General features: G+C 40.5%; 1 protein-coding gene across 28 annotated transcripts in view; it reads left to right on the top strand.

The window, feature by feature from the left end:
• Positions 1–13,917, top strand: part of ICA1L (islet cell autoantigen 1 like) — a 67,158-nt gene that overhangs the window by 792 nt on the left and 52,449 nt on the right. For 3 of the 28 annotated variants that reach the window (XR_011528562.1, XM_008517388.2, XM_070580790.1), the window contains one exon: positions 1,114–1,237. The exons of 2 other annotated variants lie outside the window; for them this stretch is intronic. Coding sequence is in view for 2 of the 26 variants with exons in the window: in XM_008517383.2 (XP_008515605.2) it covers positions 715–839 (125 nt within the window). In the remaining 24 variants the exon portion in view is untranslated. Of the gene's footprint in view, positions 1–176; positions 198–306; positions 840–1,096; positions 1,238–9,072; positions 9,167–9,267; positions 9,459–13,917 lie in introns of those variants that run through there. 23 more of the 28 variants (XR_011528559.1, XM_008517387.2, XR_011528560.1 and 20 more) reach the window with 20 other exon arrangements.

Genomic DNA, 13,917 nt, shown 5'->3' with positions numbered 1-13,917 from the left:
GCCTGCAAGGAGCGAGCGCGGCGGCCGGGCCCAGGTGCCAGGCGCCGGGTTTCAACCCCCGCCCCCGCCCCCGGAGCCGACACTCCCCGCACCGGGGCGGCGGGGCGCGGGCTCGCGGGCGGCGGTGGCAGACGGCCCTCTGCACGGCCGAGCGCGACCCAGGCGGCGGAGCAGCGGCGCGGCGGCCCGGGGGCGCGGTGAGCGTCTGCGGCGCCGGCCCTCCCTCTCCGGCGGCGGCCGCGCCCTCCCCGGCCCTCCCCGGCCCTCCAGCCCGAGGCCGAGCCCGCGGTTCCCATGGCGACGCCCCGAGGCGGAGGCGCAGGCGCAGGGGGAGGCGCGGCGGGAGGCGCTGCACGCGCGCAGGCGGCGTCTCGGGGCCCGGCCGGCCGCCTCGTGGAGGAGGTGCTGGGCCGAGCCCCTGCCTGTCTGCGGGCGGAACGGGCAGCGGTGGCTTTGGCGCGGCCGGGCGCTCTCGGCGCCGAGGGCGTCCCACCCACGGCCCCCGGGGCCAACGTGCGCGGCGGCCCGAGGCTGGCTGCGGGGCTTTCCTTCGAAGGCGGCGGGCGCTTCCGTTAGAGGCAGATGCTCACAGCCTTTAGGTGCTTTCCTGCTGACCTCCTTTTATGTCGTGCTCATTTTTATGCCATTATTTTGTCATGGGAATGTCTTTCGAAACTAAGTGGCCAGCGATTGGTAAAAGCAAAACCTAAGTAAATGTGCGGTTTAAAGCGAACTGCGGAAGGCACGAGCTCCCGAGGGGTTGCGGGTACAAACCCTGAGGCCTTGAACCCAGCCCCGCGCACGGATCCGGCTTGTGGAAACGCGGATCATCTGGTCAGGTGCCCAAATGATGTCACTGTCAGATACCTGATGCTCTGGGAAAGATGGAGAGGGGAAAAATCCGTCCTAGCAACCAACCCGCCATGCCGTGGGTTTGCCGGTAGAGGGGGTGGGACTGTTGTCCATGTAATAGATGATCTTGATGCACAGAGCATAGAAGCTGTTATAAACTATGGGTCACTGTCACATAGCTTGTTGGGAAGATAACGTTTATCCGTGGTTTTGGGTTTTCTCTAAGTATTTTGAGTGTTGGTTAATTTGATTCTGACACAGGCAACGCACTGTAAGGCGATATTCCTTTAATCATCTTCACATCAATATTTATGGAGTAGCCACAGGTGCCTCCTCCTTTAGTAAGAGTTAATGATGCGTTTTTTGGCCAAATAAACATCTAACGGTATGTATATATTTTTTATATGACCAAAGTTTGTAACCTTTTTATATTTGTTGTCTGTGCCTAACCTACCCAGTATTCCTTGAAATTTCTGTGTTTATTCAATCGTGTAAAATGATGTACCTCTAGCCATTAAAACAGTTGTGTGCAAGACATTGTTCTAATTGCTAGTGGTTATAATTGCCAGACAAAAATTATAATTTTAGAGTTATATGGGTGTTCAGAAATCAGCCCGTCCAAGTGCAAAAAATGCAAACATGAGACTGATGAAAAATCTGGGAAGCTATATTTTTATTAGAAATATTTATTAATAAAGAAAAACTATACCAGTGACTGAACTGGGACCAAATATCAAAATATTAAATATCATACATAAAACCTAATATATTGTTTTGATCTACTATGCTGTCCAACCTTGTAAATTCATTCTGTGATACAGCCTATATGTAAAATTTTTGCTTTTATAGTTTACCTTTTTCAGTACTCACTGTGCCTTCTTTAAAATTTTATTCTTTTTATATTTGTTAACAGATGAGGTGTGTGACTTTTAAAGATGCCTGTAACTGGGAAAATTTCCCCAAGTGAACTGGCTTTTGTTGTTTAATAATATCTTTATTCCTTTTTTCCATTTTGTCTGTTTTTCATTCATCCCTTAGGTTTTTCCTTTTTTCTGAAGGTAAACGTTTCGAACTTCTGCTTGGGTCCAATATTCACTGTTAAAAGTTAGTCGCCCTCTATGTAACCCGTTATTATCATTGTTATCATTAGTAGTAGTACTGTTTTGCCACTGTTGACTTGTTTGCAAATAACAGTTTTTAGATTTTTAAAATTTCTTTTTGTGTCTTTTTCTTTGTTTTATCATTTAGTGAAAATTATTTTAAGATTTTGCTGATTCATTATTTATTGAGATGCGTTATTTTATTTCCAAATATTTGGAAATTTCTGTTGCTATTGATTTCTAAATTTGTGATGTTGTGAGAGAACACACCCTTTATTATTTCAAGACCTTTAAATTTATTGTTTTTTGCTTGTGTTGTTTTTTCTGCCCAGCCTATGGTCTATCTGGGTGAATGTTCCAATTACCTTTGGGGGAAAATGTGTACTTGGCTGGTGGTGAGTGGAGTGCTCTATAAGTGTCAATTAGGTCAAGTTGATTGTGAAGCATTTTACATCCTCACTTTTTCTGTCTCCTTATCCTGTCGGTTGCTCTGGAAGGAGTATTAAATCTCTAATTATGATTGTAGATTTGTCTATTTCTCCCTTTAGTTCTGTCATTTTTTTTTGTTTGGTGGCTTTGTTGTTAGTCACATACACATTTAAGATTGGTATGTCTTATTGATAAATTGAACCTTTTATTATTATGAAATGTCCATCTTATCTCTGAATATCCTTTTTACTTGGAAACCTGTTTTGTCTGACATTCATATAAGCTTACTGTTTGCCTTAGATCTTTTTCTGTTCTTTTCCTTTTAACTCACGTGTGTATTTATGTTTGAAGTGTGTTTCTTATAAACTACATATGATTGGGTTGCACTTGTTTATCCAGTCTTTCAGTTTCTGCGTTTTAATGATGTTATATAGTCCATTTATATTTTTGTAATTTTTTCTGGGTTTGTATTAGCATATTGGTGTCCTTTTTCTATTTTCCCACTTACTCTTTGGTCCTCTTTCCTGCCTTCTTTTGGGTGAATTGAGTTTTTAAAAAAATATTCTATTTTTTCCTCCTCTCTTGACTTTTTAGTTTTGCCTCTTTGTGTTATCTTTTTATTGGTTGTGCTGGAGATTACAATATGCATCTTGAATTTATCACAGCCTATTTTCAAATACATTCTAGTACTTCATGGACAATGTAAGAATGTTATAATTTATGCTTCACTTACCGTCCTCTCATCTTTGTACTGTTGTCATGTATTTTACTTCTGCATATGCTCTATATTTTTATTATTTTTAATTTAGAGAACCAATCTTTTAGTGAAATTTAAAGATGCATGTGAATATGTAATTTTTAAAAATTCCTTTGTATTTATCAATATATTTACCCTTTTGGATTTCTCTCTTGCTTCCTATAGAACTGAGTTTCCATCTGTTATCATTTCCCTTCACCCTAAAGAATGAATATCTAGGCCTGCTTGGGAAAAATTCTTTCAGCTTTTAACTGTGAAATTTTATTTTGTTTTCATTTTTGAAGGATATTTTTATTGGATATAGAATTCTTAGCTAACTTTTTTTTCAAGACTCAAAGATGGGGCCTGGCTCCGTGGCCAAGTGGTTAGGTTCACCCACTCAGTTTCAGCAGCCCAGCGTTTTGCCGGTTCGGATCCCAGGCACGGACATGGCACTGCTCATCAGGCCACGGTGAGGCGGTGTCCCACATGCCACAACTAGAGGCACTCACAACTAGAATATACAACAGTGCACTGGAGGGTTGTGGGGAGAAGAAGAAGGGAAAAAAAAAGAGGAAGATTGGCAACAGTTGTTAGCTCAGGTGCATCTTTAAAAAAAAAAGACTCAGAGATGTAGGTCCCTTGTCTTTTGGCCTCCGTTGTTTTGTTGAGCAGCTCACTCCTCTTCCTGCTGTTCTGCCAAAGTGGAGAGCAGCTGGGGCTGTCGAGTCCTAGGTAGGGCTAGTCACCTTCTGGATTTCTGTTCAGTAGGTTTTTGCACCCTCAGCTCTCTGATGGGCTTTAAGAAAACGCATAATTTTGTGGGTTCTCCAGCTTATTCTCATGGTTAGAATGGGAGTGTTCTCTTGCAACTTTCTAAAGTGGGAATGGAAGATCAGTACAATACGGATTTAATTAGTATTGCTTAAAAATCTGTCATTACTCTTACTTTCTAGATTTTTTCCCGGTTATTCTTAGATTTGTTTTCCCAACGAGTTTCAGACTCAGTCTGTCTTTTTTAGCAGAGCTGCAAACAGTGTCTTGGTAGGGATTTAGATTCCACTGAATGCATTGATTAGAGACAATGACTGCTTTACTTTGTTCACTCTTCCTATCCAAGAACAGGGCATGGCTTTTCTTTTTGAAGTTTTCTATTTTAGTAGTGTTTTAGTTTTCTTCTTGTTAGTTACTTGATGTGGAATTTATTCCTAGGAATTTTAATTGGGATGAATTTTTTCTTGCATTATATTTTCTGTTTATTTTTTGGAAATCAATAGGAAAACTGCTCGATTTTGTATATTAATTTTATAACCAGCTACCTTCTTAAAAGACCTTATTGCTTCTTCTAATAATTTCTCAGTGAATTGTCTTATGTGTTCCAAGTATGCTATCACATCATGTGTAAAATGATACTTTGGCCTCCTGCATTTTGATATTACTCCCTCATTTCTTTTTTTAGTCCCACTGTATCACTTAGCAGTTCTAGAACAATGCTAAATAATAGAATAATGGGGGCTGGCCCCGTGGCCGAGTGGTTAAGTTTGCGCGCTCCGCTGCAGGCGGCCCAGTGTTTCGTTGGTTCGAATCCTGGGCGCGGACGTGGCACTGCTCATCAGACCACGCTGAGGCAGCGTCCCACATGGCACAACTAGAAGAACACACAACGAAGAATATACAACTATGTACCGGGGGGCTTTGGGGAGAAAAAGGAAAATAATAAAATCTTAAAAAAAAAAAAATAATAGAATAATGGTGGGCTTCCTTGGTGTTGTTCCTTGCTTTAATGGGAATGCTCTTGGTGTTTTACCATTAAGCATTATGGTGGCATTTGTGTGTCTGTGCGCCTCCCATTAAGGTAGAAGCCATATAGCTGTTTTTTATTTTTTGAGGAAGATTAGCCCTGAGCTAACTGTTGCCAATCCTCCTCTTTTTGCTGAGGAAGACTGGCCCTGAACTAACATCTGTGCCCATCTTCCTCTACTTAAATGTGGGACGCCTGCCACAGCATGGCTTGTCAAGCGGTGCCATGTCCGCACCCTGGATCCGAACCAGGGAACCCTGGGCCGCTGAAGCAGAACGTGCACACTTAACCACTGCGTCACCAGGCCGGCCCCTATCTGTTTTATTGAAAGATTTCTTTTTAAAATATCAAGAATGGATGTTAAATTTCATTAAATGCCTTTTTATCATGAAGGATGAAGAATATATCATACTTTTCTTCTTACTAAAGTTTTAATGACACATTCTGGAATTTTTTGTCCCAGGTGGTTTTCATCAAATTTTTCTTATTTTTACATTATGTACCAATTATTTTAACAGTTAAAACAAGTCAATTCTGTTTTGTTTGTTGTAATTAGTTAGATTTAACTGAATTAAGTGCTCATTGTTAATCCTTTTCATAATTTCTTGATTTTATAAATTCTTGATTTTAAATATATTTTAGTCATATGGATTGTGGCTTCAAATAATTTTTGTTTTGTTTGTTTTAGGAGGGATTTGTGGGCTGTGTATTCCTGATTCTTGCATATCTAAAAAACCTTTATGGACACTCAGCCTTACTAAATGACATATTTCATTGATCCTAAGAAGCACTTGTTCATATTTTCACATCTCTGACATCATTTTTGAAATCTGAACTTTTTATGTATCTGACAATTGGTTATTTGAAAGCATAGTTTAGTTTGTAGCTCTTTTTCTTTTTTTGTGCGGCAGATTGGCCCTGAGCTAGTATCTGTTGCCAATCTTCCCCCTTTCTGCTTGAGGAAGATTGGCCCTGAGCTAACATCTGTGCCAGTCTTCCTCTATTTTGTATATGGGACACCAGCATAGGGTGGTTTAATGAACGGTGTGTAGGTCCACACCTAGGATCCAAAACTGTGAACCCCAGGCTATCAAAGTGGAGCACCCAAACTTAATCACTATGCTACCAGGTCGGCCCCTGTAGTTCTTTTTCTTATATAGAAGTACATAAAATGATGGTCACCTTTCAAATGATGATATCTTCAATTTGATGAAATATGGTAATATAATTGCAAATTATTACTTTACTGAAAAATGATTTTTTATCTATAAGGCTGGCAAAGATCAGAAAATTTAATAACACAATGTGTTAGTGAATTGTGGTGAATAAGTCCTTTCCTACATTATTGGTGGGCATAAAAATTGGTACAATCTCTATGGGGGATAATTTAGCAAAATGAAAAAATTTTTAAATGCATATATCCTTTGATTCAGCCATCATACTTCCAGGAATTTATCTCATAGGTATACTTCATGTATTTTAAATAATATATATATATGTTTATTCATTGCAGCATGGTGGGAAATAATAACATTCTGGAAATAACCTAAATATTCATCAATAATAGACCAGTTAAATTAATTATACTATATCCATACAATGGAATGTGATATATCCATTAAAATTATATTCCAGAAAATTCCATGTCATGTTCTTTTTCCCTCAGCACTGCACACAGTACTCACTTTTATCCGTTATCTAACATTGCTGAGAAGATGTCGGAGGCCAGCATAAATTATTTAATTTGCAGGTGGCCCTGTTTCTTCTGTCTAGATGCTAATGGAATTCTTTCTTTATCCTTAAAATTCAGCAACATTTCATAGTATGTCTTGGTCTTGATCGTTCTCTGTTCATTTTTCCTGGAACATGATGAGCCCTTTCAATTTTCAGCTTTATATCCTTGAATATTTTGGCTGTTCCATATGTCTCTCTCTGTCCAAGAGTGTTGTTTATGTTAGATCTCAATTGTTTATCTTCCAAATCTATCTATCATCTTTCTTCTACCCAACCACTTTGTTTGAATCTAACCACCTTTATCCTGTACCCTTCATTCTGAGTGATTTTCCCAGGCCTGTCATCCATGTTACTAACTTGGTTTTCTGAAGTATCTGTTCTACTTGAGTTGTTTCTAATGTGGTTTCAAATTCTCTGGGTTTTTCCCTCTTCTTTTTTCTTATATCTTTTACTTTCTTCAGCTCTTTTTAAAATCTGTTTTATGGAGTTATGTTCTATTTATCTGCATGCAGAGAAGCTTTTCTTTAAGCTTCTATTTTATGGAGCAATTCTTCAAATGTGTGTGTTTTTTCTCCTTTTCACATTGTGGTTCCTCCTTCTTTTCTTGCAGTGCCACTTTTTCATGTCGTTTATTTTTCATGTTCTTTATTGTTAAAAGGGGCGATTCTAGTCTGGTCTACTCTTTGCCGGAGAATGGCCTACGTGGAGTCTTCCTAGCCCCCTCCCATCGGCCTTTAGAATAACTGCCGTAGAGGCTGAGATAGCAGACTGGATACATGGTTGTGAGCTCTCTTCTTTATCTGACTGCTGCGTGGCAGTTCTCATATGTTCTCTCTAAGCAGTTTCCCATGGTGTGTGTTAATCGTTGGTTCCAGAGACAAGTCAATGCTGGTATGTCTCTGATTAGTCTACTTAGTGTGCTGTGCAAGGCTGACTACCAGCTTGCTGTTTCTGTTTCTCTACAGCCATGCCTTGCCTCTCGGCAGGGAAAATAAAAAATGTCAAGGCTACCATAGGTTTTAGGGAGCCCAATACATAATACCTCTCACCTTTGTGTTCCCTCCTGAGTTTGGAACCGATTCAAACGTAGTCAGAGGAGCTAGGCAGACAGAGAAAAATATCAACCTGACCACTGAGAGAGCTATTGGAGGATGTATATATGCTGTCAGCGTTCTTATTCTTCGTGCCCCAGTCCAGACCTGGACCAGCCCACCAGAAGGAAAGTTTGGGTCTTCATAATAGACACACTTACCTAAGACTTTTGCCTCACACTGATTAAGTTACAAGTCATGGATAAGAGGTTAAAAAAGAAACCAAATTTCCTAATTTTAAGACTTTTGATAAATTAGGTCTACCCAGCAAAGAAGTGTGAACCAACGGTAAACTCACCAGTCAGGTTTCACACTTAAGGGAGAAGGGGCGAGAGGCTGGGGATATTTATGGAAAATGCCTCCTCATGGAAACCAGAGGAGTTGAAAAGAAGCATTCCCCACCTTACACATCATGATCCCTTCTTCAGTAGTCTTCTTTGCTACCCTGTGATAGGGAGATAGGCACCAAGTAGAATGCTGTCTACTTCTTGCATACGTCTGGTTGCTGTGCCTTGAAGGACCCATGTTTTCAAGTTACTGATTGATTATGTGTATTGTCCTTCGGGACCCACTTTTCCCAGACCCAATCAGCGAGAGATTAGAGGAGAAGCATGTCAGATGTGGCCATCCTCTTTAACTGTGATGCAGACTTCACTGGTCTGACCTTTATTCATTGTGTCGTGAGTGCATCAGTCCCATGAGATGTGGCCATCTTGCACAGGAGTTTCCTTCTCTGATTTTTGTCATATTTTGGTCAGGGAAAAGAATTATGCAAACGTGCACTCATTCTCTCTTTTTTCCCAGAAGCTGTTAACCTTTTTGATCATTGCTCACCTGACAGATGAACATATTTTTCTTTCGTTTGTGTTTGTCTAGTTACAAAAGAGATTAAATAACATTTTTGTGTACAGTATTCACTGGACTTCTGAAGTTCTTTTGTGAATTGCCTATTCTTGTTTTGCCCTTGTTTTTCAATTTGTGAGTTTGTCTTTTCACTCTTGAGTTATGAGTTCTTTAATTTAAAAATATTAACTTTTTCTTCTTCATATCTTTCCTTACCCAGTTATTTCTTTTCAAATTTTGTTTGTGCCCCGTTTTTTAAAATATAAATTTAAATTTTTTATGATGTCCTACATGATTTCTGTGCCTGATATCATGTTAGAAAGGTTTCTGACCCCAAGTTTATAAAACTCCCATATGTATTTTCACATGGTATTGTTATAAGGTTTTAACATTTAAATTTTGAACCATCTAAGAATCAAACACTTTTTTCAAATAGGTGGTTAATTGTCCCAACAATATTTACTGAATAATATATCCCTTTCTCAGTGATTTGAAATGCCGCGTTGATTGTAGTGGACTGAATGTGACCCCAAAGAGAACAGATCCTAACTCCTGCAGTCTGTGCATGTTACTTCATACGGTAAAGTTTTTGCCAATGTAATTGAGCTAAGAATCTTGAGATGAGATTATTCTGGACTACCTGGGAGGGTCCTAAATGCCATCAAAGTGTCCTTATTTTAGAGAGAGGCAGAGGGAGATGAAACACTCAGAGGAGAAGCCAGTGAAGACGAGGCAGAGACAGGAGCTGCCACTCGCCGAGGGCTGCCCGCAGCCGGGAGCAGAAGAGGGCAGGGATGTTCTCCCCTCGAGCCCCCAGAGGGCAGCCCTGCCAACGCCTGATGTTGGGTGTCCGGCCCCAGAGCTGTGAGAGGGTAAATTTCTGTTGTTTTGGGCCACCAAGTTTGTGGGGATTTGTTACAGCAGCCACAGGAAATTAATATGTTGATCACATACTAAATTCTTTTATACTTTTTGGTCTCTTTGTGGACTTTTTTTTTTTAAGGAAGATTAGCCCTGAGCTAACATCCGCCATCAATCCTCCTCGTTTTGCTAAGGAACATTGTTGCTGAGCTAACATCTGTGCCCATCTTCCTCTGCTTTATATATGGGACACCTGCGTCAGTGTGGCTCGATGAGCAGTGCATGGTCTGCACTTGGGATCCAAACTGGCAAATGCTAGGCGCCAAAGTGGAACATGCAAACTTAACCACCATGCCGGCCCCTGTGGATTTGTTTTTCTGTTTCATTTGTTCCACTGCTCCATCTGTTTTGGTGCTGGTACCATTCTGTTTTAATTAGTAAGGTTCACATTCAGGTTTATTTTTCAACATAATTGTTATTTTATTAAAGTTGTACACATACGTGACCTTTAAAAGTCAAACATTAAATGATTATAATGTGTAAAAGCAGTCCTCCCATTCCTGCCCCAGTTCCAATCTCCAGTAGCACCTACCTTCAACCCTTCTGTGTCCTCTGGGATTTCCCGCCGTACTTCTAAATCACATGTTTATATGCTGCTTTTTGATTTATTAGTTGAAGGCATTATCTACTTACTTTCCACGTGGTAGATGAGGACTAGCTATCCTTCACCACCACTGTCCCCACTTGTCCTCCCCCAGTATAGCTGTGTTACGATTTTTATTGAATCAAGTAAGTGTTTACACAACTGGGGGCTATTAAGTATTGAAACAACTTAGTCAGTAGTGCCCTATAACCATGCCTCCTTTTTTGAATATCCTTTCCCTTCATTTTTTATTGGAGTTAATAATGGTTTTGTTTTTTTATTTACCCAATTTTCTGACTACCATTGATTTCTTTTTCCCAAGTTGCTCTAATGTTTCTGCAACATGGCTATGACTAACATGTTCAAACCTATCAGTTATGTTTCCTAGAAATCTCCTTTCCAGAGCCCTTCGTCCTCCTGCTTGAGTGTGAGCTGCGTGCTCTGTGAGCTGTCATCGGGGGCCTGCCCTCTGTTGCTCTTCTGGACCGGACTTGGTCTTCCATCTTGCTCTGCTGCTTTCGAGCAATCTGCTCTTCTTCTGACTCCCAGTGCTTTGTATGTGATCTGCTTTTTCTCTCTTCAAACTTTCAGGACATTTTTATCCCTGGTTTCCTGAAAGTTCACAATGATGCATTTTGGAATACATCTCTTTTTGTATGGAGAATCTGTGTCCTTCAGTTATAGGAAAATGTCTTCAATTATTTCCTCCCTTAGGCAATCTTTAGAGTACTCTTTAGTCAAATATTGGACTTCTTGGACTGTCTCTAATTTTCTTACTTTTTTAATGTTTCTACTTTCTGAAGTATTTATTTTTCAACCCTTCTATTAAATTTTTAAAAATTTTGTGTATCCTATTTTTTCCCCCAAGGTTCTTTCTTACTCTTTTGTTATTTCTTTCTGAGTGATAGTCTGTTCTTTCTTTCATGGAAGAAGCATCTTTCTCCCTGAGGATGTTGTTGGAGGGTTACGTTTGGTTTGGTTTTCCTCCCTGTGTTGTCTTTGTTTCCTCTCAGCTGCTTTCTTTTCTCTATTTGTTGGTTTAGGTCAGAAGACTTTCCTCAGGTATGAGGTAATCTTTGGCTCTGCATTTGTTTTTAAGAGTAAGACTATAACAAAGTTAATTGGAAGCTTTGTATGTATGAGTGAGCTTGTCACTTGTGAGTTTTACTCTAGGGTGAGTAGGCAAAGATCCATCCTTTTAGAATGTCCAAATGACATATTCCTTTTTTCTGGAGCTTTTAATTTTTTCCAGAGAAAAGAATATTCCAGTCTTTTCTGAAGAGTGGAGAGGTGTGTGTGTGTGTGTGTGTGTGTGAGAGAGAGAATGCTTTGCCATAGTGAGCAAGGAAGAGGAAAAGAGCTTGTCATTCAGTGATTCAGTCGATAGACTTTCGCTGAGTCATTTTGTTTTGAGACCAAGACCTCTGTTGTGTTGGTGTGCCCAGTCCAGAGCTTTCCCAGTTCAATTTCTTCAACTCCCGTTGAGTGACACAGATTAAGGAGGGGTTTCAGAGTCCGGCCATCTGTGTACAGACTTCAGTGAATTCTCCTTCTACTTCCAGATGCTGAGTCTTTCAGACATTCTGCGGAGTGCTTGACTCACTTCTCATTAGCATTCCTGTTAGTTGCTTAGGGTACTACTTTTTCTGTTGCCTTCCAAAATTTATTGAAGTTTCTCACCTGCTCTTGTTGCTATATTTATTCTCTCTATTCTTATGAGTTGCTAGATCACTTTTTTCAGTTTAATCCTCTACCGTTGTTTTAGTAGGTTTCAGATAAGTAAAATCGCTATATAGAAGTGTAAGTACTTAATATATATTTAATGATACATGAATGAATAACCTTTGAATAAGGGAGTGCTAGTGTTGCGCAGTAATAGTAAATAAAGTACAGGCGCACCTCGTTACTGCGCTTTGCTTTATCATGCTTCACAGACACTGCATTTTTTACAAATCGAATGTTTGTGGCAACCCTGAGTCAAGCAAGTCTTTCAGCGCCATTTTGCTAACAGTATTTTTTCACTTCTTGTCTCTGTCATATTTTGGTAATTCTCGCAATATTTCAAACTTTTTCATTATATTTGTTATGGTGATCTGTGGTCAGTGATCTTTGGTGTAACTATTGTAATTGTTTTCTTGCACCACAAAACGCGCCCATAGAAGACAATGAACTTAATTGATAAATGTGTGTGTTCTGACTGCTCCACTGACTGGCTGTTCCCCCATCTCTTTCCTTCCCCTCGGGCCTCCCTGTTCCCTGAGACACAACAATATTGAAATTAGGCCAAAATAACGCTACAGTGGCCTCTAAGTGTTCAAGTGAAAGGCAGAGTCACACGTCTCTCACTTTAAATCAAAAGCTAGACATAATTAAGCTCAGTGAGGGAGGCGTGTTGAAAGCTGAGATAGGCTGAAGGGTAGGCCTCTTGTGCCAAACAGTCAGCCAAGTTGTGAATGAAAAGCAAAAGTTTTCTTTGAGGAAGATTAGCTCCAAGCTAACATCTGCTGCCAATCCTCCTCTTTTTTTTTTCCTGAGGAGGATTGGCCCTGAGCTAATATCCGTGCCCATCTTCCTCTATTTTATATGTGGGACACCTGGCACAGCATGGCTTGATAAGTGGTATGTAGGTCCGTGCCCAGGATCTGAAGTGGCAAACCCCGGGCCACCAAAGTGGAACATGCAAACTTAACTGCTGAGCCACCAGGCCAGCCCCTAAAGCAAAACTTCTTGAAGGAAGTTAAAAGTGCTACTCCAGTGAACACACAAATGATAAGTAAACAGCCTTATTGCTGATATGGACAAAGTTTTAGTGATGTTGATAGAAGATCAAACCAGCCACAACATTCCCTTAAGCCAAAGCCTAATCCAGAGCAAGGCCCTGACTCTCCTCCATTCTCTGAAGGCTGAGAGAAGGGAGGAAGCTGCAGAAGAGTCTGAAGCCAGCAGAGGCTGGTTCATGAGGTTTAAGGAAAGAAGCTGTGTCCATAACATAAAAGTGCAGGGGACGCAGAAAGTGCTGACGTAGACGCTGCAGCACATTATCCAGGAGATCTAGCTAAGATCAACAATGAAGGGGCTACACTAAACGAGAGATTTTCAGTGTAGATGAAACAGCCTTATATTGGAAGAGGATGCCATACAGGACTTTCATAGCTAGAGAGGAGAAGTCAGTGCCTGGCTTCAAAGCTTCAAAGGACAGGCTGACTCTCTTATTAAGGGCTAATGCAGCTGGTGACTTTAAGCTGAAGCCACTGCTCATTTACCATTCTGAAAATCCTAGGGCCCTTAAGAGTCATGCTAAACCTACTCTGCCTGTGCTCTACAAATGGAACTACAAAGCCTGGATGACAGCACGCCTGTTTACAGCATGGTTTCCAGAATAGTTTAAGCCCACTGTTGAGACCTATTGTTCAGAGAAAAAGATTCCTTTCAAAATATTACTGCTCATTGACAATGCACCTAGTCACCCAGGAGCTCTGATGGAGTTGTACAATGAGACTAATGTTTTCCTGCCTGCTAACACAGCATCCATTCTGCATGGATGGATCAAGGAGTAGTTTCAACTTCAATTCTTATTATTTAGGAAGTACATTTCATAAGCCTATAGCTGCCATAAATAGTGATTTCTCTGGTGGATCTGGACAAAGTAAATTAAAATCTTCTGGAAAATATTCACCATTCTAGACGCCATTAAGAGCATTTGTAATTCATGGAAAGAGGTCACAGTTTCAACATTAACAGGAGTTTGGAAGAAGCTGATTCCAGCCCTCATGGATGACTTTGAGGGGTTCATGGCTTCAGTGGAGGAAGTAAGTGCAGATGTGGTG

The sequence above is a fragment of the Equus przewalskii genome, chromosome 17, assembly GCF_037783145.1.
Source record: "Equus przewalskii isolate Varuska chromosome 17, EquPr2, whole genome shotgun sequence".
NCBI lineage: Eukaryota > Metazoa > Chordata > Mammalia > Perissodactyla > Equidae > Equus > Equus przewalskii.
The sequence above is the reverse complement of the archived record's forward strand: the minus strand, read 5'-3'. Positions and strand labels throughout refer to the sequence as shown.